Below are 22,550 nucleotides of genomic sequence, written 5' to 3'. Positions count from 1 at the left end.
CCCATCCTAGGAACACCATACCCAATCATGTAGGTGTAATTTATTTATGTTGGAATACTACATATATCATAGTTCTTGAAGAAAGAGATATGTCCCCAAATTTGCATTTATACAAGTCACCTACATTGGTTTAACATTAAGACCCAGTTAAGGTCTTATGCACTGGGTGTTACCATGCTGGGTATGGTCATCTGACAGCTATACAAGGGGCCCAGTCCCCTTCCACAAGTCATATCCTAGCTAAGTCACCTGAGTACCATGGTGACAGGAGCAGCAAGGCTGGCTAAGAGAGAGGTATGGTTTGGCCAATTAGTAATGACATCTTGGAATCTAGGGGTGCCTGTGCTGCAAGAGCACCACTGCAGGAGGCCACTTTCTGAAGGGTGATGCTACCATATCGAAGAAGCTGTGAAGCAGGCTGCACTGACCAGAGCAGGCTTTCCTAGGGAGGTCTTAGCTAGCAGTTTCAGACAGTTTCTATTTCCAAGGAGACAAGGGCCTGTTTGATATGCAGAGGCTGACAAGGAAGCAGGGGAAGGGCAAGGAAGTCTTCAGTACTCATGCCACGGCCAAGGAACCTCATCTTACCCAAGGACAGCTTTTGGAATATGAAGGGGCCCCAGGCATGCAGGCCCAGGTCTGTTTGTCTGGCACTGATCCATGCCTCAGGCTCAAGATGGGCACAGGAAGGACTCACATTGGCTGGGCATGTTGACTGTGGGAGAGCCAGAACCTCAGCTCCAGGGTCCTGTGCCCTTATACCATTTCAGATTCCACACATGGGAGGTAGAACATGACCCTCCTTCCCCATCTTCTCCATTTGCCATCTGCATTTCAATAAGGCCCGACGGAACACACACATAACTAAAGTAGAGGGCAAAACTGGAGTTTGGGGGCAGGGGAGGAGGGGAGGGAGAGGGACCTGGGATTGACATGTAAAATAATTTTCTTTCTAATAAAAAAAATAATGACTATTAAAATAAAAAACAACTGGAGTTCAATTGTCTCATACTGGAAAAAGAGCATGACTGGCATGCACCTCAACTGGGTTCAGCTGTCCACCAGCCTGTGGCTCTCAACAAGCTCAGCTTTCAGGGGTGACAGCATCCAGAAAGCACTGCTGTGGGAGTAGTCCCAGGTTACCCAAGCCCAGTTCTAAGCAGGGGAAGCCCAGACGGTATGGGCACCACCACTAGGGCAGGTCTAGCAGGGAGTGATCAGCGTAGAGTTTCTGGGAGATGTCATACACGTGCTCAATGAAGGGCAGCGCCTCTCCCAGCATCTCCACTGCCTGCTCAGAGGACCCCACATTCATGGCCTCGAGAAAGACCTTGCGTGTGGGCAGGGCACAGAAGGCCACAGTGACCGCTTGACGTACGATCCAGGTGTGATAGGCAGCCAGTGTGGCATTGTAGGCATCACTGCAGAGTGTCGAGGTACGAGCATCCTCAGAGCTGGTGCGCAGGCCTTCCAGGAACAGCTGTAGCCAGCGCAGAGCGCGATGCAGGCGCAGCACAGTCCGGCAGCCGGAGTTAGGGTATCGGGAACGGGAGCGGCGGTCTAGGTCCACCAGCTTGTTGCCCACCTCATAGGCCACCATCGACTGCAAGCTAGTGTAGTGTTCATACTGTGGGCTTTTCCTCAGGTGCTCCATTATCTGCAGCTTTGAGACCACATCCTTGGAAATGAATGAGAACACGGCACCCAGGCTGTTCAGAAACCTGTGCAAGGAAGTATACATTTGAGGCCCTACCTAGACTGGCAGTCATGCTGTAGTGGAGGAGATATTACCTCGAATCTGCTAGAGCACTTGTTAGTCTGGAGGCAAGGGCAGGGAGGCTGAAGGAAACTGCCTGCTAGCTGTTCCCATGTTCCTGTGCCATGTGGAATGCTGGTGTCCCATGTGAGCTCTGACTGGCAAAACCACTATCTTCAGCAGCCCCAATAAACGCACCTGACCAGCCCCTTCCAGCTGTTGATATAGTGGTCCAGCAGCACCTCTTCCTCCTCATTGAGACACTGCTTGAAGCTGATCAGGACGACTTTAAGGTTGAAATCTGTCTCTGGGCCATCCATCTTCCACAATGAGCTGAAATAGTTTCACACAGAGCTTGTAGTCATCTCACTCTGGTTTATAGTCTCAAGAAGGTCTGAAAGTGAAAGTGGGATTCTAAAACTCTTTGCTGAGAATCATCCCTTTACCCAAGTGTTTTCCTCAGGAGCTGCAAGCTCTCACACAAGCCAATCTGACCTTGCTATACCCTTGATGAATTCTGTACCCACAGATCGTGACATGGCTGCTCCTGGCCCTTCAGGCTAGTAATTTGGTCAGTTTCTGACCTGAGAACCCATGGCTGCACTGTTTGCATCTGCTACTGCTTCTTGCTTTTCTGCTTCTTCTCTTCCTAGAGCATCTGTTTCACACATTAGGGTAATGTTTCTAAAAGGGAGGCATAGTCCTGGACCCTGGCCATACCTGGAACTCACTGTATCAAGGCAGCATTCGGATGGGAAGCTGTACCAAAACAAAGATCAGGACTCTTAAAAAAACAAGTGATTCTCACACAGGGATGAGTAAAAGGATGGCTAGACAGGCTTTCCCTTCCTTGATCAGGGCTGTATCCCCCAAATTAAATCAGAGGCTGTGGGCTGGCATCTGCTAGACAGACAGATGGACACTCCTATTGTTGAAATGGTATGCATCCCCAAATAACAGGGTAGCTGGGCCAAAGGTCTTACCACACACAAAGGACTGCTATAAATCCTCCCATCAGCTCCATAGAACATTCTGGAAGTGATCTAGGATAGGAAGGGGCCCTAAGGTAAGGTGGGGCTCTGGATACAGTAGGCATTTTTACGTTCATTCCACAAACATGCTAGTTCCCATATTTTTTTTTTTTTTGAGACAGGGTTTCTCTGTGTAATAGTCCTGGCTGTCCTGGAACTCAGTGTGTAGACCAGGCTGGCCTTGAACTCACAGAGATCTACATGTCTCTGTCTCCCAAGTGCTGGGATTAAAGGCATGCATCTTAAGGCATGCACCACTACTGTCTGGCTAATTTTATTTTATTTTTTATTTTTTGGCTTTTCGAGACAGGGTTTCTTTGTGGCTTTGGAGGCTGTCCTGGAACTAGCTCTTGTAGACCAGGCTGGTCTTGAACTCACAGAGATCCACCTGCCTCTGCCTCCCAAGTGCTGGGATTAAAGGCGTTGGCCACCACCGACCGGCTAAATTAGGCATTTTTTTAATGTGTTGTTTTGAGACAAGGTTTCTCTGTGTAATCCTGGCTGTCCTGGACCTGACTCTGTAGACCAGGCTGGCCTTGAACCCAGATTTGCCTGCCTCTGCCTCCTGATTGCTGGGATTAAAGGCATGTGTTATCACACCTGACTAGGCTTTCACTTTCAATCTTCCTGCTTCCTGAGTAGCTAGAACTACAAGCTTGTGCCCCATGGGTCCTTTTGTGCTCACACCATGAATGAATAACTCCAAGCATCCAGCCCCCACCTTCCCTGGTACCATAGAGCCATGACTTTATGTCCAGGATCAAGCCTGTGGGAGGTGGCTGCATCTCATCCATGTCCAGCATGGACACTCAACACCAGTTCTGCAGGTTCCTGTGTCCCTTAGCGCTGGATCCCTTCCCTAACTGCTGTACCATCAAAGTCCCCCCAAAACCATCCTCATCCAGGGTACCTGGATCTGTGTGCAAATTCTTTTTTTTTTTTTTTTTCTTCAGACAGTCCTATGACTCAGTGCTCCAGCTCTGGGAATGTGGTCTGAATGTTTCCCGATCCATAACTGAGGCTGTCAGTTGTGATACGGTCCCATGGGTTGGACTGGACTCCCATCACAAATTCCAGACCCTGACCCTGGAGATGGGCTCACCTTGTGTTCAGGTGTCACGGACAGCCTAAGAAAGATGGCGACGCCCATAGTCTTGCCACACACCCTCTCTTAGGGCCTGTTTGCTGTCCACTGAGCAAATAGTCTCTGAAGCCTCCTACAGTTCTTTCTTTCTTTCTTTCTTTCTTTTTTTTTTTTTTTTTGCCACTTAACAATCCTGCAGCTAGGCCTTCCTGCTCAGAGCCTAACCCAGGAGTCAAGTAGCCACTTATTGCTGTCCGTGGTAAACTGGAAAGAAAAGGAAGGGAGGGCGACTCGTCAGCTCCCGGGAGGTGATGCAGGATACGTCTAAGCCTCCTACAGAAGATCAAGCTAGACAGGGTGGACAGCCGGCAGAAAACTCACAAGCTAGCACACAGCATATACACCCAGGCGTAGCAGTGAGCCAAGGCCGTTCAGGGAGGTCCGCAAATCTCACCTGGGACGGATTCCTGTGGCGAAGTGTCAAAGGTGTGGCAGAGGTCAGTGATGGGGAGAGTTGACCAAAGTTACAATAAGGTTGCTGTGGGAGCCGAATCTTTGCCCGTCCGTCCCGGTTGTCTACAGAGGCGCGACTCCGCGGCCTGGATCTCGTCAGGTAGGCGTCCCTATGCTTCTCCCACGCCCGGAGCCTGTTCCGAGACAGCTCGAAGCCTGCGGTTGGGCAGAAGTCTTGAGTTGCAGCCCAAGGGTCAGCCGCTGCCCCGCCCTTCGCTGCTACTTCATCCCAATTGGCTGCTCATCACCCAATTAGAACTCGACTTATCGGCCCGCGTTTCCGGCGCGAGGACAGGAAGCCGGCGTCTTGGCAGTTGCCCCCTCCGTATTGTGTGGGAGTCGCAGTGGCTGGGCGTGGGGGGTAAGCCGCGCGCGCGAGGTGGAGGCCTTCCTGCGGGCGGTGCACGCGGGCTGTGGAAACGCAGTTCGAGACTGCCTCCCGGACGATGCCTGAAATAAGAGTCACTCCCTTGGGTGAGTCCGAGTGTGAAGCGTCTTCTGCGGCGTCCGGCGAGTCGGGCCGGTCCCTTCATAGCAAGCAGTCTAGCAATACAACCAGCGGTCAGCCCCAGCTGTGTGTCCCAAGGAGCGAAAGGTGTGGTGGAACGTTTCCGAGTTGGTGCTTCCTCACCTCTGCCTGGCACCGGGGTCGAAGAGATTGGGGTTGATTCCTGGCCCTGGGGCTCGGTATGAGTTATGGAGGCCCCGCTTCTGTGCCTAGACTGTAGGCTGCCAAACAGCGAGACGAGAATGAGACCCTGAAGCCCAAGGTGTCTGTGAGGCGCAATGAGTTTTGGGCAGGCGTTGCCTCTGTATTTAGCTTGTTAGCGGTGTTAAATTCAGAACCACAGAACTCGTCCTGGCGACTTTCCTGTCCTGCACGTGGATTGCTGCTTCAAGACTCCCTCTGCTTGGGCGTCTTCCTCACTTCTGTTTTTCTTTCCATCTCCCCGACCTGCTTATCGTGCCCAGGTTGCTTGTTGTTACCCCTCAGTTCAGTCTTTGTGTCTGGTCCATCCCGAATTTTAAAAAAAGTATATTTGTTCGTGGTAGAAAATACAAATCTAGCTGGGCGGTGGTGGTGCACGCCTTTAATCGCAGCACTTGGGAGGCAGAGGCACTGTGAGTTTGAGACCAGCCTGGTCTACAAGAGCTAGTTCCAGGACAGCCTCCAAAGCCACAGAGAAACCCTGTCTCGAAAAGCCAAAAAAAGAAAAGAAAAGAAAAAAGAAAAGTCTAGACTTCTAAAAGTCCTAACAGCATAGTATGGTGTGTTGGAGGAAACAACCATTTGAGATCTGGGGTTCTAGAACCTTGCTGAATGTTCCTTGGGCTTTTCCTCATGCATGTGTTGTCAGGTGTTGGAGCACCATCTCATTCATATGATCCAGATCCTTAGGCCATTTTGGTTAGAACTTAGTCCCAACTCACTGCATCACAGGACCTTAGCAGGAGCAACCTCTCATACTGGCTACCCCCATCCCATCTAGGTACTAATTAGATTACATGATCAAATAAGAGCAAGCATATTCATAGACCCAGCTCCCTGACTCCTACCCTCCCACTAGGAAAAGTTTGTTTTCTGCCACAGTTCTGAAACTTTTTGGTACAGTTGTTTAATCTCCACCTGATGTACTCAGTGTCTAATCACCTCATTCCCCAAGGATGTAAATCTGTATTGTGCAGAGATGTATTGACAAGGTAGTATCTTCTGCTTTCTTCTCAGTTTTGTCTCCTCCCATGTCTAATGTCTCTGCAGTGTGGGCTTCTGTTCTTTCTTGGAATTGTAAGTCTCTTTGGGGACAACATTTACCAGTTCACAAGAACTGGAACTTTATAATTCCAAAAAGCATACCTTTTCACCATTCTTGGTAGTGTGTGATTATGGATGCCTGTGATGTGAGGTCCTCCCCTGCAAGGGTGTAGCCATTTCCCTTCTATAAATGTTTCAAGGGTCTCAAGGCCTAACACAGCTTTAGGGCTAGAGGTCCTATGGGGAAGGACGCGAAGAACTTTCCCTCAGGGAACACACATCTGGAGGTAGTAGGAACAGGCCTGCGGGAGAACCTGAGGCCAACTCATCCCCAGCCTCATTGTGCCTGACGACAAAAGGAAGGCAGACTGGGCCATGGGTGATGTTTGTGGTACTGATAGTGCTTGGTGCTTGAAGTTGGCAGATGGAGACTATAGGATCCAAGATGGGTACAAGGCTGTTTGTTGTTCTCAGACTCCTGTTGTATCTCTCTTCTTATGAACCCAGATTCCAGGGAGATAACAGCTAAATGGGGAAGATAGGTGTGTCAAGTGTGGTCAGTATCTTGGGCTGAATAGCTAGCAGGGTTTGGTAGTCATCAAGACCATGGGGGGAACTCCTATTGAGGCTGAGCTAGGGGCTCAGTGGTATGGGGCCTGTGCTGCACACTGACTAAAGTGGGCCATGTGTGCTGCAGCTAGTTATTGGTCAGAGTCATGATTCTTTATGGCTGGGCTGAAGCCATGTGGATATGATACCACTCAACACCAAACCTCAGGATCCAGGTCTCAGCTTCTTCAAGCAGAAATCCAAGGGAAGAAGCCTCATTGATTTGCAGCCCCATTGAGGGTCAGGAGTAATTGGACTAAGGTCTGGGGAAACAACAGTGATATTCCACAGAGAGGTAGCTGTGGCTTGCTTCTGTTCAGTGTTGGGGACCACAGCCAGCCAGTGCTTAATGCTCTGCTAGGAGTTTGTTGCAACTTTGAGATTTGAAGTAAAGCATAGAGAAGGGAGGGCATGTGATCCTAGCATAGTGCTTTGTCTCCCCATTGTGCATTCCTCTTATCTGCATGTGAAGGTACCTGTTGCCTAGCCCATGTGTCTGTCTACCCAACAGTCTTAGATCCTGTAGAGCCAACGGTAACAAGTAGTTCAGTGGAGGTCAGCCCTTCCAATAGTGAGGGAAAGAAAGTGGAGAAAAAGTGAGGGAGGAGCCATGGCTTTGTCTCTTACCTACCTTTCTTGAGCAGGGGCTGGCCAGGATGTGGGCCGCAGCTGCATCCTGGTCTCCATTTCGGGCAAGAATGTCATGTTGGACTGTGGGATGCACATGGGCTACAATGATGACGTGAGTACTCTGGGCGGGTGGTCCAGAGGGCAGCAAGGGCCACAATCTACTTTCTAGTCATGCTCTGCCTAGCCATGTGAATCCTGGGACCTCAGAGAGGGGACAGATGGGGCAAGTGGGCAGTGGGGGCATTCCTGGACAGCTATACCCATGCTGGGTGGGGACAGGTGGCCCTGTCACATGGTGTTTGAAAAATAGAGACCAGCTGAGATGAACCTCTTGAGGATCCTTGAGACTGGTCATATGGACCCTTTGGGCTCAGCTATTTGCTGCTTGTTCATGAGGTCAGCTAGTAGCTTGACCTTTCCATGAGGTTTTGAATAGCCAATAGCAAACCCACTGATGTAAGAGTTTGCTGGGGTCATTCCTTGGGGTGCACCACTCTTGCTTCTTGAACCTTGGGTAGCCTGCTGTGTTCCCACTTTTGTCTCATCAGAGGCGCTTTCCAGACTTTTCCTACATCACCCAGAGTGGCCGGCTGACTGACTTTCTGGACTGTGTAATCATCAGGTAGGTTTGTCAGGAATTTGATGTCCTTTTTTATACCCTATTGTAGAGGCTATGTTAACCAAGCTACATTGTGACTCATTCTTTTGAGTGGCCATTATCCCCTCAGAGCCAGGAAGATGATTGTACCTGTTGGCTGTGCCCTTTCGTGTCATGACATAAAGCCTAGCAGGTGCCCCAGGAAGTAAGAGACCTAACTAGGGTAGCCAGTGCCAAGATGTGCCCTTCACCTGCTAAGTATGGGTCTCTCCAGCCTAGATGACCCCATGAGACCTTTTCCCAACAGTACCTGGCAACAGTGATTGTACTCTCTCACCAATTCCTTCCCATTTTACTAGCTAAGTACATCTGGTGTATTTCTGCTTCTACATCCTCTTCCAGCCTCTAACTCTGGTTCCTTAAGCCTCCTTTTCTCTTGTTCCTTTGCTGTCTCAAGAGTGCTAAGCCCTGTTGCTCACTGGCCATTACTGATGTCCTAGTTAATGGTCTAGCTGCCAGTTGCTACCACCTCAGCTCGGTAGAGCTGAGCAAGGGAGACATCTTTCTTCCCACTTTGGCTCCCATTTTCATGTTCTGTCCAGATAGGCTGCCAACTGTTCCCTCTCAACACAAATCCTGCTGTCACCTCCTAGTTGGCCACATTCTGACCGTAGCACTTCCCTCTCAACACCTATCCTGCTGCCATTAGCCAGAGTGGTCCTTTGGGCCTAAAACAGTCCATCTTGGTAAGATGTGTTCTCAGTAACTCAGGCTCTGGTGTTTTGGTCCCTTCTAGACATGGATCACTCACTGCCTGCCTGCTTTGGGTTGACTGGCCCCACTCTTTTTGGGAAGGATATTCCTAGGCCTTGCCCTGAGCAGTCTCAATTCTCTCTTGCCTCCATCAGGAAGACTTTCTGACTACCTGACAGATAGTGGCTCTTTTCCTGCTATTGTATTTGCTGGCCTCACCAACTTGTTTCCGTCTGATTCAGATGTAGTGTGTAGGAGGCCAGAGACAACCTCAGGTGTTACTCTCCCTTGTGTTTTTCCTTTTCCTTTTCCTTTTCTTTTTCTGAAACAGGGTTTCTGTGTGTCAGCCCTAACTGTCCTAGAACTACTTGCAGACCAGGCTGGCTTCAAACTCACAAAGATCTGCCTGCCTCTGCCTCCCTAGTGCTGGGATTAAAGGCATATGCCACCACCACCTGGCCTCTTTTGTTGTTTTAAGGCAGTCTCGTGTAGCACAGGCTGATTTGAACTCCTAATCCTGTCTGCATTTCCCAAGTGCTCACTTTACAAGTATGTGCCACCATGACCTATTCCAATTCAGGTTTAATTACTGATTTTCATATTGTTTTGTTGGGTATCTAGACTGTAGAGTTTGTGTTTTGTTTTGTTTTTGACTTTTTAATACTATGATAGTGATACACATTAGGTCTCAGTAAATGAGTGGATCGTGAGCAGAGGGCTGAGAAGTGGGGTGGCTGGGAAAGAGTGGTCCTGGGCTGACTAGTGTCACATTCCACCAGCCATTTCCACCTGGACCACTGTGGGGCACTCCCTTACTTCAGTGAAATGGTGGGCTACGATGGGCCTATCTACATGACCCACCCCACCCAGGCCATCTGCCCCATCCTGTTGGAAGACTACCGCAAGATCGCAGTGGACAAGAAGGGAGAGGCAAACTTCTTCACTTCTCAGATGATCAAAGACTGTATGAAGAAGGTGGTGGCTGTTCACCTGCACCAGACGGTTCAGGTCAGGATCCCTGGCCCATTCTGTACATAGTCTGGAAGGCCCTGGGGTCTTGGTCCCAGGCTACCTCATCTTATTCCTCTGTCTAGCTCTGTGGAGTCTCCAAGAAGCAGCAGTGGGCCGGTGTCCAGCCATATTTGGCATTTAGCTTGGGGGAAATATATGTGGTATGTTTGTGTGTTTGTGCACATACCTATGTAATCAAGGGTTTTTCCCTCTTGGCTCTGCCCAAGCAACATTCCATAAGCCAGTTTGCCTTCTCCCCGCCCCAAGGGAGAGATCTGAGGTATATGCAACTTCTTGGATATCTTGATGTGTCATTGGTAAGGAGGCAGGCAAGACAGCAAGATGGACCAGTCTGGTTGAGTACCCAGTACCAGGCTGTGTTAATATATGGGTCAAGAAATGAAGGATATTAAATAGCCAAGTGACTGGTTAAATTTAGCAAAATTCCCAAGAAATTGTGGATTTGTCTGTTTCTTTTTTTCTTTAAAGATTTATTTATTATGTATACAGTATTCTGTCTGCATGTATCCCTGCAGGCCAGAAGAGGGTACCAGATTTCATTACAGGTGATTGTGAGCCACCCTGTGGTTGCTGGGTTGAACTCAGGACCTTTGGAAGAGCAGGCAGCTCTTAACCACTGAGCCATCTCTCCAACCCCTTTGTCTGTTCCTTGTAAGAATTTTTGTTTTGCTTTATATGTTGCTACCACCCATCCTTTTAGTTTAAAACAAAACAAAAAAAATTTAAGAGGGGGGGTGGGAGGGTGAGGTGGGATGGGGTGGATTTCCTGTGTGTAACCACCCTGGCTGTCCTGGTAGACCAGGCTGGCCTGGAACTCACACAAATCCTCTTGCTTCTGCCTCCCGAGTGCTGGGATTAAAGGAATGTTTCCATGTATATGTATATTGAGTATGTATATATGTTGATTCTGTTGATATGTAGAGGGGAGAGGGAGGGAAAGCATATGTGTGTGTATGTTTATTTCTGTGATAACTTGGGAAGGAAAAGGTTTATTTCAGTTTACAACTCTCAGGATATGCTCTATTACTGAGGGAAGTAAGAGCAGGCACTCAAGGGGAAAACTTGGAAGCAGAAACTGAAGCAGAAACTAGGAAGGGACACTGCTTAATGTCTTGTTCTTTGTGACTTGCTCAGCGTCCTTTCTTAATACAACCCAGGGGTGGCACCACCCACAGTGAGCTGAGCCATCCCGCATCAGTCATTAACCAAGAAAATGGTGGGGTTGGAGAGAAGGCTCAGCTGTTAAGAGAGCACTGGCTGATCTTCCACAGGACCTGGGTTTGATTCCCAGCACCCACATGGAGGCAAACAACTGTCTGTATTTCCAGTTGCAGGGGACTCAACTCTTCTAGCCTTTATAGGCATCATGCACACACGTGGCACACATACAAGTAGATAAAACACTGATAGACATTAAATAATTTTTAAAATTAAAAGAATGCCCCACAGACTTGTCTACAGACAATCTGATGAAGACATTTTCTCAAGTTCCTCTTCCCAGATGACTAGTGTTGCGTGCTCACAGATGATCCGTAGGCCGTAATGCTTGGTGCCCAACGTGGGGCTTGAACCCACGACCCTAAGATTAAGAGTCTCATGTTCTACCAACTGGGCTAGCTGGGCGCGCGGTTTTTCCGCCAGCAGCTAGGCAGATGCCAGGTAGCTGTGGCGAAAATTGCAAAGTGCTGCCGGGAGTAGCAAAACCCTCGGGAAGGCAGGCCGGGCAGGAGTTCCAGAGCGTCTCCTTAAGTGCCCTATTAGATTTCTCAACAGACTAGCTTGGGTCAAGTTGACAAAAAAATCCAACCAGGACATTAGGTAGGCAAGCAGGTAGGTAGATAAACTTTTTTAAAAGAGTTTTTATTTTGGGGGGGCGGGGGCACTGCCACAGCACATAGGAGTCAGAGGACCACTTATAGGGAGGGATAAGTTCCTTCCTTCCACCAAGTGGATGCTAGAGATAGAATTCAGATCACTAGGCTTGGTGTCAGCAAGTTCCTTTGCTTGCTGAATGTCTTACCAGACTTGAATTATCAGTGTATTTTTAACCCTGACAGAAATTATTTGGTGTAATCAATATTTGCATATTTTTGTCTATAAATTTATTCTTCTGTTGAGCATCTTCCCTTCCTGCAGTGTTTCTCAGTGTAGCCCTTGCTATTCTGGAACTTGCTCTGTAGACCCAGGTTAGCCGGTTTCAAACTCAGAGTCACCTGCCTCTGTCTCCCCCAACCCCCTTTGCTGGGATTAAAGATGTGTACCACCTGGTCAGCCTTTCTCTTTTTACCTGGTGTCTTTTATCTGCCAGTGGATTTGCTGGTGATTGATTTTCTTCATTTTTTTTTCCGTGTGTGTGTGTGTGTGTGTGTGTGTGTGTGTGTGTGTGTGAGTGTGTGTGTGTGTGTGTTGTATGTGTGTGATGTTTTCTCAGACCATGGTTTACTATGTTGTTGAGGCTGGCCTGGAACTTGTGATGTTCCTTTCTGCATTAGTGTCCTTCCTATTAGGACTATAGGTATCTACCCTGCCAGGCCGACACTCCTTGTTCTAATCTGCCTACTGAAACACTGCCTTCTGTGGTAACCTTGCTGTGAGGACTCCTTTGATCATCCTAGAGACGGTGGTTGGAGATACATAGTTTTTCTGTTCTACTGCCAGGATGTTTGCCAGGGTGTCTGGGAAGGACAGAGGTTTTTTGTTTTGTTTTGTTTTGTTTTCAAGACAGGGTTTCTCTGTGTAGCTGTCCTGGAACTCACTCTGTAGACCAGGCTGGCCTTGAACTCACTGAGATCTGCCTGACTCTGCCTCCCAAGTGTTAGGATTAAAGGGGTAGACCATCACTGCCCCACTAGGACAGAGATTTTACTGGGGCCCACAGAGCAGGAACTGGTCCCAATCCCATTATTCTTTGAGTATCCCTTCCAGGAATCCCTTCTAACTGCTGCCCCAAGTCTTGGCCTCATGATGATGCCCAGTTGTCCCTCCTCCTGCTGACCTTGTGGGAGCCAAGCCAGTCTGGGGTTAAGCCAGTTGCATGCTGCTAAGGATCAGGGGGTTTCCCCTTTGGAAGGGCTGGCCAGCTAGAATTTTAGAAACTGGATTCTGTTCTTTCATTCATCTGGGACCCCCCCCCCTTTTTTTTTTTCTCTCTGAGACAGAGTTTCTCTGTATAATCTGGTCTGTCCTAGAACTCTCTGCAGACCAGGCTGGCTTGTGCCTCCTGAGAGCTGGGATTAAATGTGGGAGTCATTACTGCCTGCTGGGATCTCTTTTTTTTTTTTTTTTTGAGTCTAGGTGGGAAAGGCCTGTATGCTGAAGGGCCCATTTTGAATAAGAAAAGTGAGGTCTGGTCAGCTGTTGGGGAACATCCCTGTGCTCTCGCCTATGGAAGACTACATATTACAGAGTACAGGAATCTTACATGCCCTGGGAGACATTCCTCTTAACAGCCTTTGTGTGCCAGACTTTCCTGGGGGAGATATAACACACATATTACTCACCCTAGAAAAGGAGCCACAACAAAACAATTGCACCAATGTCCAATTTATTGATCCAGTGAGTTCCCCTCCACTTACCCCAGACAGGGCTTCTCTGTGGCTTTGGAGGCTGTCCTAGAACTAGCTCTTGTAGACCAGGCTGGTCTCGAGAACTCACAGAGATTCGCCTGCCTCTGCCTACTGAGTGCCCGGCTCCAGTGAAAGTTTTTAATTGTGATTACTAACAGGAGTATGGTGAAGGGTTACTTGAAAGGAGCAGGGATAACTCACATGTGACCACTTCTTGGAGGTTTTTGTACAGCTTAGAAGCAGCTCCACTGACCTGGACCAGCAAGCCAGGATCCCCTGAAAATCAGGAAATCAAGTTTGGCATCAGGAGGTCTTTCACAAGCTGTCTTACGCCAAGCAAGCTTATTCAGAAGTACAGCATCTTACATACTATTTCCAGGAGAGAAAAGGAATAGTCAGCAGAAACTATGATACAATTGGAGGAAGTCAGCAGGAAGCTAATCAAGCAGTGTTGCACTAAGAAAATACAGGGTATCTCAAGAGCACTGTAGACTAAGCACCCAGCAGCCTTGGAGCTGTATCTCTTCAGGGGGAAAAGACAGGTTTCCAGGAGTTGAAACCTTAACTTCTTTTAGGCCTAGGTCCCAGACCCAGACTGGGCCTTAACAAGTCTGTCCCTAGGGAAGGACACAGAACTAGTTCCTTTTGCCCCTTTCATCAGGGCATCTGAGAAGGCCTTGGATATATCTGTCTGGCTCTCAACATTCCACATTCAGATATTTCTCTGTTTTCTTTCCAGAGTTTGGCTGGTCAGAGTCTCTAATCTCAGCAACTATTTTCTCCCTTTTATACTGTTGGTGGAGACTGTGAAGGATCTTTCAAACTTGTGTTCTTCCAGAATGTGACCTTTCAATTATTTACCTTCTGCTTACTACCCAAGGCTCTGAGCCTCCCCATCTTTCCTGGGGCAAATATTTCAATTTGTAGATAATGTTCCAATTCCAAAGAACATGCCATACAACTTAGTGCCTTTCTTCTGCTTTCTGTGGTCTTGTCTTCCATGAATCTCTTCCAGGATGATAGTTACGTTACCCATGTTATTTGGAATACTGTCTCTTCCTTTTGTTTAGGCTGCTCTCCTCTTGGCCTCCCAACCTGTGCTCTGATGGCCTTGATCTGTCTGCTGGAGTCCACCTTCTGGACTGGTACTGGAGCTTGATGTCCTTAATTCTTGCTGCCTATGCTCCTGGGGCTATGAGTAGCTTAACACTAGATCTTTTCACTGTAGGCCTCCCATCATCCTTTTTTGTGTTATACTTCATACTGGATTAAAAAAAAAAAAAAAAGTTTTCTTGAAGCAGTCTCACTGCACAGCCCAGGCTGGCCTCAAACTCTCCATCCTCCTACTTCAGCCTTCCAAGAATTCAAGAACTGAGAACAGTTGTATGTCACTACGTGCATTTCCTCAACATTTTAGTCATTCATTCTCTTGACTTTATTCACTGTTATAAATCCTACCGAGTTCTTTTCGTTTTCTTTTTTGTGTTAGGACTTCGCTGTGTAGTCCAGACTGACCTTGAACTCGGTGATCTTCCTGCCTCGCTTTCAGAGTACTGGGATTACAGGCTTGTACCACAATAACCAACTCTACCTATTGATTTTTTTTTTGTTGTTTTGTTTTCAAGACAGGATTTCTCTGTGTAGCACTGGCTGTCCTGTAACTCAATTCATAGACCAGGCTGGCCTTGAACTCAGAGATCACCTGCCTCTGCCTCAAGTACTGCAATTAAAGTACACCATGCCTGGTGTACTTATTGAAATGTTAATTTGGGTTACTGTAGTTCCTCATTTTAGAATTTATTTTTTATTTTTATTTTTTTAAAAGATTTATTTATTATATATACATTGTTCTGTCTGCATACCAGAATAGAGCACCAGATCTCATTATAGATGGTTGAGAGCCACCATGTGGTTGCTGGGAATTGAACTCAGGACCTCTGGAAGAGCAGCCAGTGCTCTTAACCTCTGAGCCATCTCTCCAGTCCCTAGAATTTCTTTTTTATAATGTTTGGGGCTTATCTGTACACTTAGTCTAGTCTAGAAGTGGCTTCTAGATCCTTACTTACCTGGTTTTGTTTTGACTGTACTACAACCCCTAGGTGTAGTTGCTTTTGGTTAAGTCCCAGACTTCTGAGAAATGAATGGACTGAATAGGCTTAAAGTAATCATCTACTTCCTCCCTGCCTTGCAGGCCTGAGAACATTCTTTCTTCTGCAGGTGGATGATGAACTGGAAATCAAGGCATACTATGCAGGCCATGTGCTGGGGGCAGCTATGTTCCAGATTAAAGTCGGCTCAGAGTCTGTGGTCTACACGGTCAGTGGAAGTACTTGGCTTGAATGAAATTGCTGGGGGCAGAAAGACACCTTTCTTATTGCCATTTTCTTTACCAGGGTGATTATAACATGACTCCAGACCGGCATTTGGGGTGAGTAGGCCTGTGTTTCACTCTGGGGGAACTTCCTGGGAGTTAGATAGTTGGCATCTAAATGCTCAGCACCCTACCTGGTCCTCCCATGCAGTATGTGACAGACCATATGGAGGAGCTCATGTCAGGGTGACCTAGAAATGTGCTGTGATGGGGCTACAGTCCACTTTGCCACTTGGCTCCCAATTCTGTAGCCATGAGCAATCCACTTGACCCCATTCCTACCTCTGTTCTAGGGCTGCATGGATTGACAAGTGTCGCCCCAACTTGCTTATCACAGAATCCACATATGCCACAACCATTCGAGACTCTAAACGCTGCAGAGAACGAGATTTCCTTAAGAAAGTTCATGAGACTGTGGAGCGTGGTGGGAAGGTATTGACTGTGTGCAGGCTCCGGTGTGTGCCTACTGTGGCTACACTGTATAGGTCTCCCAGCAGGCTCTACTGTCCTACCTGTGGACAGGGTCTCTGGGTGTGGGGATTACTGTTTATTTGGCACTGAGAGATGGATTCCAGAGAGTCTTCCTTTCCCTCGTGCTTTCCTCCCATGAAGGGGCTGTTCAAGAGCCTCCCACAGTTCCTGCTATCTCTACAGGGGTATATACAAAAAGCCCTGTAGTTCTTAGATGTCTGGCTATTCCTTTGCAGTAATGCTATCTCTGAATGTTATCATTCTACCTGCCTGCAAGAGTATAGCAAACATCTTGCTACCTGCTGTGTTCAGGGAAAGGTAGTGTGGCCAGTGGCTCCCACCTGAATCAGCCTCACCTACCATCAGGTGCTGATCCCTGTATTTGCGCTGGGCCGGGCACAAGAGCTCTGCATCCTGCTGGAGACCTTCTGGTAGGTACAAACAGGAATATTCCACAAGTGGGCAGGAAAGGATGGAAAAGCCTCTGTGTAGGAGAGTAAGTTCCTCACAATGCCAGTCACAGCAGAACTGTTGAGAAGTCAAGGCCACAATGACTACCACTAGGTACTTTGTGTCCAGGATACAGTACCATTGGCCCTGCTGTCTTGGTGGAGCTGTCCATGTGTTGGGATATCACATTTGAACCATTATCTGCTGGCTGTATGGGTCACTGCATGAATGCTGAGTCTCCTCATATGAACTCTAGGGACCCCTGTCACTCCCATGTTTGTTTTATAGGACACAAGCTGAGAGGTCTGGCCCAGTGGTCATAAGGAGACAGCATGGGGTTCAGTTCAAGGGATATTGAACTCTGCTGTGGCCATAGCTACTAAGTAGTGCAGTAGAGGGCATAGGGCCACATGTTGCAAGCTAACTCTGGCCTCCCTGCACTGACTGGGCTGGTGGACACACAGGGAACGCATGAACCTGAAGGTGCCCATCTACTTCTCTACGGGCCTGACAGAGAAGGCCAACCACTACTATAAGCTCTTCATCACCTGGACCAACCAGAAGATCCGCAAGACATTTGTCCAGAGGAACATGTTTGAGTTCAAGCACATCAAAGCCTTTGACCGGACATTTGCTGACAACCCAGGTCCCATGGTAAGGCCCTGGCAATGCAGCTTCTGTACACCTGGCCTTCAAGGATCCCTGCCCGTGGAGCTCTGGGAAAGACTGCTGACCAAAGGTCTGGTGCTTATTGCAGCCCTGGGTAAAGTCTACTCTCCTGACCCTTGTCAACCCTGCAGGTTGTGTTTGCCACACCTGGAATGCTTCATGCTGGCCAATCTCTGCAGATCTTCCGAAAGTGGGCAGGAAACGAGAAGAACATGGTGAGGGTTTGAAGCCAATTTCCAATTCTTTTTTTTTTTTTTTTAAGATTTTATTTATTTATTATGTGTACACCATTCTGCTTCCATGTATATCTGCACACCAGAAGAGGGCACCAGATCTCATAACGGATGGTTGTGAGCCACCATGTGGTTGCTGGGAATTGAACTCATGACCTCTGGAAGAGCAGTGCTCTTAACCTCTGAGCCATCTCTCCAGCCCCCAATTTCCTATTCTACAGGGGCTCGTTATAGTCTTAGGAAACTGGAGTACAAAAGGACTGGCCCTTGAACTTTCTGTGTGTTGACCCCATGATGACTCTGCTATTACTGTGTTCTGCCACCAGTAGCCCAGATAGGCTCTTAGCCTCCTGAGGATTCAGGTCAGGGGTTGCCCCAAGAACAAGTGTCTACATTAGGAGGCTCTGTAGCTGAACCTCACCTATGCTTTCAGGTCATCATGCCTGGCTACTGTGTGCAAGGCACTGTGGGCCACAAGATCCTTAGTGGGCAACGGAAGCTGGAGATGGAGGGGCGTCAGGTGGTGAGTACCTTTCTGTCCTGGGCTCAGCAGGGCTTCCAGCCTCTTGCTGCTGCTAAGTCTGCATCTTGTGACACCACAGCTGGAGGTAAAGATGCAAGTGGAATACATGTCATTTAGTGCCCATGCTGATGCCAAGGGCATCATGCAACTGGTGGGACAAGCAGAGCCGGAGAGTGTGCTGCTGGTGCATGGCGAGGCCAAGAAGATGGAGTTCTTGAGGCAGAAGATCGAACAGGAATTCCGTAGGCAACTGGTGGGCAGGGATGGCCTGTGGGATGGTACAGGCCAGGCTGGCAGCCTAGACTGAAGCTCTGTATCACTTTCTCAGGGGTCAGCTGCTACATGCCAGCCAATGGTGAGACAGTGACGCTGCCCACCAGCCCCAGCATCCCTGTGGGCATCTCCCTGGGGCTGCTGAAGCGGGAGATGGTGCAGGGTATGAAGGGCAGCCTGGGGCGCGGGCTGAGGGAGGCAGGTTATTGGTGGCTCGTATTGACTTCAGGGCTCCTTTCCTCATAGGACTGCTCCCTGAGGCCAAAAAACCTCGGCTCTTGCATGGCACACTGGTTATGAAAGACAGTGTAAGTGTGTAAAGAGTGACGGAGTGGGGATAGTTTATAACATTCATTACTTCCCCTGACCTGCTGCTTGCCCTTGCCCTACAGAGTTTCCGGCTGGTATCCTCAGAGCAAGCCCTTAAGGAGTTGGGCCTGGCTGAGCATCAACTGCGTTTCACTTGTCGGGTGCACCTGCAGGACACACGCAAGGAGCAAGAAACAGCCCTCCGTGTGTACAGCCACCTCAAAAGGTGCGCTTTGGCTTTGCTCCCACCCCTACAGGCAAGGTGAGGCAGGGATCTTACTATGCCTTTCCACAGTACCCTCAAGGACCACTGTGTACAGCATCTCCCTGATGGCTCTGTGACTGTGGAGTCCATTCTTATCCAGGCTGCTGCCCACTCGGAGGACCCTGGTACTAAGGTACTACTGGTCTCCTGGACCTACCAGGTAAGGAGGATGGGCATCAGTGGTATGTATGCCTGGAGACCTCATTTCCTTGGTATTATATTGTCTGTGGGTAACTGAGCTTCCCTCTTTCCTTGTAGGATGAAGAGCTGGGAAGCTTTCTCACAGCACTGCTCAAAAATGGCCTTCCCCAGGCACCCAGCTGACATGTAACCACCAGCAACCCACCACTCTGTCTCTTGCTGTTTGCTCAGCAGAAGGATCAGGATTTTGGCTTTGGGAGGTGGGTGCCCTGAGTAAATGGACACTGTATTGGGCCAGAGTCACACAGACTGGTTAAAGTAATAAACAGGTCTTTTTGTTCTTTATGCATTTTATTCCTACTTTGCCCCAAGATGGGGCTCCCAGAAAAGCAGGACCAGAGGCTCTGTTTCCTGCTTGGTACCCCATCCTTTAGTGACAAAGGGATGGCCACAGTGGAAAGACTGGGGAGGTGGGAGCTGCTGGAAGGTAGGCAGGGCTGTTAGACCCCACATAGCTGTGGATTAATCTTTGCGGAGTGCAGTAAGTGTTGGACAAGGCTGACAGCCACTTAGTGTGCCGTGTGGCTCTTCACCTCCACTGAGTGTACAAGTTAGCTGGTTTCACACTGGACCTTACAGGGCTCAGGATGTTGGTCCTATGGAGAGACCCTAGGTCAGTAGAACTCTTCCTACGGTTGCATCCAGAGACCCCCACATACCCCCTAAAATCTGAACCCATGGATCACTCAATCCATGCCACCATGCTTTTGATCACTGATCCTACCTAACTGAAGTCCTTTTCCCACTGTCACTGGCTTCCCCACTAGGTGTTTGGATTCTCATCTGGTATAATGGGGGGTTTGATTGCCTCCAAAAGCCCCCTCCCCTCAGTGAGGGCCCAGCTGTTTCGTATCCCACCCCTCTTACCAAAGTCATCATATAGCACCGACTTCAAAAACAGGCCACGGGCTGGGGCAACTCGAGCCTGATACTTTCCCAGGGGATCTTGACTATCCAGAATCGCTTTTACCTCTGTGGGTGTCAGAATCCCTTGTCCCACAGCCACCAGCACAGCTGTCATCCTCCGTACCTACAGCAGAGAGCTGAGATAGTCACAGGTATTTACCTGAGCGCACCCTGGGAGGGTCTAGTACAGCCTACCTGTCGATATAGGAAAGACTGGCTTTCAAACTCCAACGTCCAGAACTGCAGTCTCCTAGAAACACAGATAATTTTGATGTCCAAGCTACAGGCAGCCCCAGCCACCCATGTGGCCTCAGACAAGACAGATTTAAATGCTCATCTATCCAGGGTAGGTTCTTGCCTAGCTGACCACCAGTTCCAGAGGGTGAGTGGGTATTGCATAACTTTTCCTGGAGTCTATATATGCTGTCTCAGAAAACAACAGAGTGTGCCTGTGCACAGGGGATAACAATTGCTTTGAGCCTTCCTTTACGTGGAGGGGTCACAGTATGGGTGCTGAAATGGACATAGCCAGCTCACCTATCAAGATGGAACCCTGGCCATGTACTTTTGTGCCTAGCTACATTGAAGCCCTCCTCCCCTAGGAACTTGATATCAGCTGCAACGTGCTCAAGGTCAGTAGCTGGTTCCCAGTGGGAAGTCCACTAGACAGTGCAGAGAACTGCCAGTCTGCCAAACTGGACTGGAACCACTAGCTCCAATGAAACCTTTTCAGTGACTGCCAAACCCATCTGCTACAAAGAGCTATGGGTATGGCAAGGCCCTCAGAAAGGCAACATTCTCTACTCTGTGCTCCCCAGCTGGAAGAAGGCACAAATACTGGCTCATACCTTTAAAGTGGCCAGCACCTTCCACCCTCCAGGCCTTATGGATGACCAGTGTATATCAGTTTAGCATTATCCCACATTGTTGTTTTGATTTGGCTTTCAAGACAGGCAGGGTTTCTTGTTTCTCTGTGTAGCCTTGGCTGTCCTGGAACTACTCTGTAAATGAGGTTGGCTTCAAAATCACAGGGATCCCCTGCCTCTGCCCACCAAGTGTTGGGATCAAAGGTGTACACTACCATGCCTGGGGCATCATTCCACTTTTATGGATTATGAGAACTAATTTAACTCTGGCTGCCTCTAGACCAGCGTAAGGCCACTCTTCTCACCTGCTTTCCTGGGGGAGGGCAAATGGGCTGGCTGGACCAGAAGACACAGAGACCCTTCGTAGTGTTCGCACAGTACTTGTGGCTGGGCTGCCAGCAGACTGGAAAGCACTGAAATCGTGTGTCCCGATGAGGTGCTGGGCAGCCTCCTGCATGGCAGCCACATCCAGGGACCTGCAGAGCCAATTAAGCACTGAGGAGGGCCCAGCCAGATGGATGGTGAGCCTTTTCTCCCCATTCTTAGTTCACTCACTTTGTCTGCAGAGCCCAGCATACATTTTGTTCAAACACAGGCAGCTGATCAGGCCAGCGACAGCCTGTGGCCAGACGGTACAGGTAGGTTCTGGAGGTGGCTGCACGGCGAGCATGGAAGTCATTGGGCACTCGGAAGGCCTTCAGTACGCTGTGGCAAGCAGATCTGGCTCATCGCAGGAATGAGTGTGCCCATCTGTCCACACAACTCCAGGGAAATCTCCCATTCACCTCCAAGATGCCCAGAATACAATGTCTTTTTGGACCTCAGCCTTCCTTCACAGTGGGGTGTGAGGTATATTAGTAAAGAACAAAGAACAGAACTATACTCAATCCCTGGCTCACCGAATGGCCTGGTGCTTCAGGTGGGTGTTGAGAGCTTGGGTCACGACCTCCGGAGTGTAAGGCTGCAGGCCTGAGCGGCGATGGATGTCCAGGTGCGCCGCGTTGCTCAGTGCATGCACACCGGCATCAGTGCGGCTGGAGATAGTAAACCTGATGGGCTCGATCGAGTTCAGCCGCGTGGCGGCCTCCTGCAGGGATAGGGTGCAGGCAGGCGGTCACAGCCGAGGCCAAAGCCCGTGGAACAGAGTGTGGGCAGGGATTGGGGTTGCCGGCTGCTCCCCCCCCCCCGACCCAACCAGTCATCGCTCTAACCGAGAGATAACAGCTCACCTCCAGGAAGTTCTGCACCCCAACAGCGCGATGGTTACCCCTCACTGCCGCGACCCCACTGCGGAGAGACAGATACATGAAGGAGTTATCGGAAGCGACTGTGGGAGCTGTCCCGCCTGGAGTCTCGCCCCCAGGGGCGTTCGTACCGCCCAGGCTCTTAAAATTGCGCATCCCGAGACCAGATGTCCAGGCTGCCGATCTAGGTCGAGCCCGAGTGGAGGAACCGGAGGTGATGGCGGGGAAACGTACTTGAAGTCAGTGCCCAAGTACTGGAAGAACACAAGGTAGCGCGCACGCACAGAACCCACAGCCCCGCAGGAACCCATGGTGGAGTAGCTGGAGGGCGGGGCGGTTGCACGTGGCCCGCGGTCCGCCTTGCCCAGCTGCGACGGCGCCTGCGCACTCATTCGGCTCACCCCGCCCGGCCTCTGGGACCGAGAAACGGAGGCGGGACCAAGC

The 22,550-nt window shown here is 49.4% G+C and overlaps 3 protein-coding genes and 1 non-coding gene across 6 annotated transcripts; 1 reads left to right on the top strand and 3 right to left on the bottom strand.

Annotated features, from left to right (window-relative positions):
• Positions 1-22: 22 nt before the first annotated feature.
• On the bottom strand, positions 23-4,578 carry Cptp (ceramide-1-phosphate transfer protein). Of its 2 annotated transcripts, none has more exons than XM_027398595.2 (3): positions 4,326-4,578; positions 1,955-2,150; positions 23-1,721 (listed from the first exon to the last, which is right to left on the bottom strand). In XM_027398595.2, exons 2-3 carry the CDS (start codon positions 2,074-2,076, stop codon positions 1,193-1,195), a joined length of 651 nt encoding a protein of 216 aa, XP_027254396.1. In that variant the 5' UTR covers positions 2,077-2,150; positions 4,326-4,578; the 3' UTR covers positions 23-1,192. The 2 variants fall into 2 exon arrangements, with proteins under 2 accessions (XP_027254396.1, XP_027254397.1); XM_027398596.2 differs by having other exon boundaries at positions 1,955-2,089; positions 4,326-4,577.
• Positions 4,579-4,689: 111 nt separating this feature from the next.
• Ints11 (integrator complex subunit 11) lies at positions 4,690-19,375 on the top strand. The gene is made up of 17 exons (XM_027398593.2): positions 4,690-4,858; positions 7,391-7,488; positions 7,925-7,998; positions 9,507-9,735; positions 15,543-15,641; positions 15,719-15,753; positions 15,990-16,128; positions 16,534-16,598; positions 17,082-17,271; positions 17,418-17,501; positions 17,953-18,042; positions 18,122-18,284; positions 18,371-18,478; positions 18,562-18,623; positions 18,708-18,850; positions 18,920-19,049; positions 19,148-19,375. Exons 1-17 carry the CDS (start codon positions 4,831-4,833, stop codon positions 19,211-19,213), a joined length of 1,803 nt encoding a protein of 600 aa, XP_027254394.1. The 5' UTR covers positions 4,690-4,830; the 3' UTR covers positions 19,214-19,375.
• Trnak-cuu lies at positions 11,310-11,382 on the bottom strand. Its single transcript has one exon. It is a non-coding gene; the product is annotated as a tRNA-Lys (tRNA).
• On the bottom strand, positions 19,363-22,499 carry Pusl1 (pseudouridine synthase like 1). 2 transcript variants are annotated; one of them, XR_004768070.1, is made up of 8 exons: positions 22,341-22,499; positions 22,092-22,149; positions 21,762-21,949; positions 21,418-21,567; positions 21,168-21,338; positions 20,192-20,246; positions 19,958-20,104; positions 19,363-19,686 (listed from the first exon to the last, which is right to left on the bottom strand). XR_004768070.1 is itself a non-coding variant. In XM_027398594.2 (8 exons), the coding sequence occupies exons 1-8, from the start codon at positions 22,496-22,498 to the stop codon at positions 19,673-19,675; spliced, it is 957 nt and encodes a 318-aa protein (XP_027254395.2). In that variant the 3' UTR covers positions 19,363-19,672. The 2 variants fall into 2 exon arrangements, 1 of the variants encoding a protein (XP_027254395.2); XM_027398594.2 differs by having other exon boundaries at positions 19,958-20,120; positions 22,341-22,498.
• Between the last annotated feature and the right edge of the window lie 51 nt (positions 22,500-22,550).

Source organism: Cricetulus griseus, chromosome 2 (assembly GCF_003668045.3).
Source record: "Cricetulus griseus strain 17A/GY chromosome 2, alternate assembly CriGri-PICRH-1.0, whole genome shotgun sequence".
NCBI lineage: Eukaryota > Metazoa > Chordata > Mammalia > Rodentia > Cricetidae > Cricetulus > Cricetulus griseus.
The sequence above is the reverse complement of the archived record's forward strand: the minus strand, read 5'-3'. Positions and strand labels throughout refer to the sequence as shown.

Coding starts and splice junctions, on each gene's coding strand:
- Cptp (XM_027398595.2), bottom strand. CDS start 2,076: ATGGATGGCCCAGAGACAGATTTCAACCTTAAAGTCGTCCTGATCAGC. Junction 1,722..1,954: donor AGCTGGAAGGGGCTGGTCAG/GTGCGTTTATTG, acceptor TTCCTTGCACAG/GTTTCTGAACAGCCTGGGTG.
- Ints11 (XM_027398593.2), top strand. CDS start 4,831: ATGCCTGAAATAAGAGTCACTCCCTTGG. Junction 17,272..17,417: donor CTGACAACCCAGGTCCCATG/GTAAGGCCCTGG, acceptor TCAACCCTGCAG/GTTGTGTTTGCCACACCTGG. Junction 17,502..17,952: donor CAGGAAACGAGAAGAACATG/GTGAGGGTTTGA, acceptor CTATGCTTTCAG/GTCATCATGCCTGGCTACTG.
- Pusl1 (XM_027398594.2), bottom strand. CDS start 22,498: ATGAGTGCGCAGGCGCCGTCGCAGCTGGGCAAGGCGGACCGCGGGCCA. Junction 21,339..21,417: donor TGCTGGGCTCTGCAGACAAA/GTGAGTGAACTA, acceptor TTGGCTCTGCAG/GTCCCTGGATGTGGCTGCCA. Junction 20,121..20,191: donor AGTCTTTCCTATATCGACAG/GTAGGCTGTACT, acceptor TCTCTGCTGTAG/GTACGGAGGATGACAGCTGT.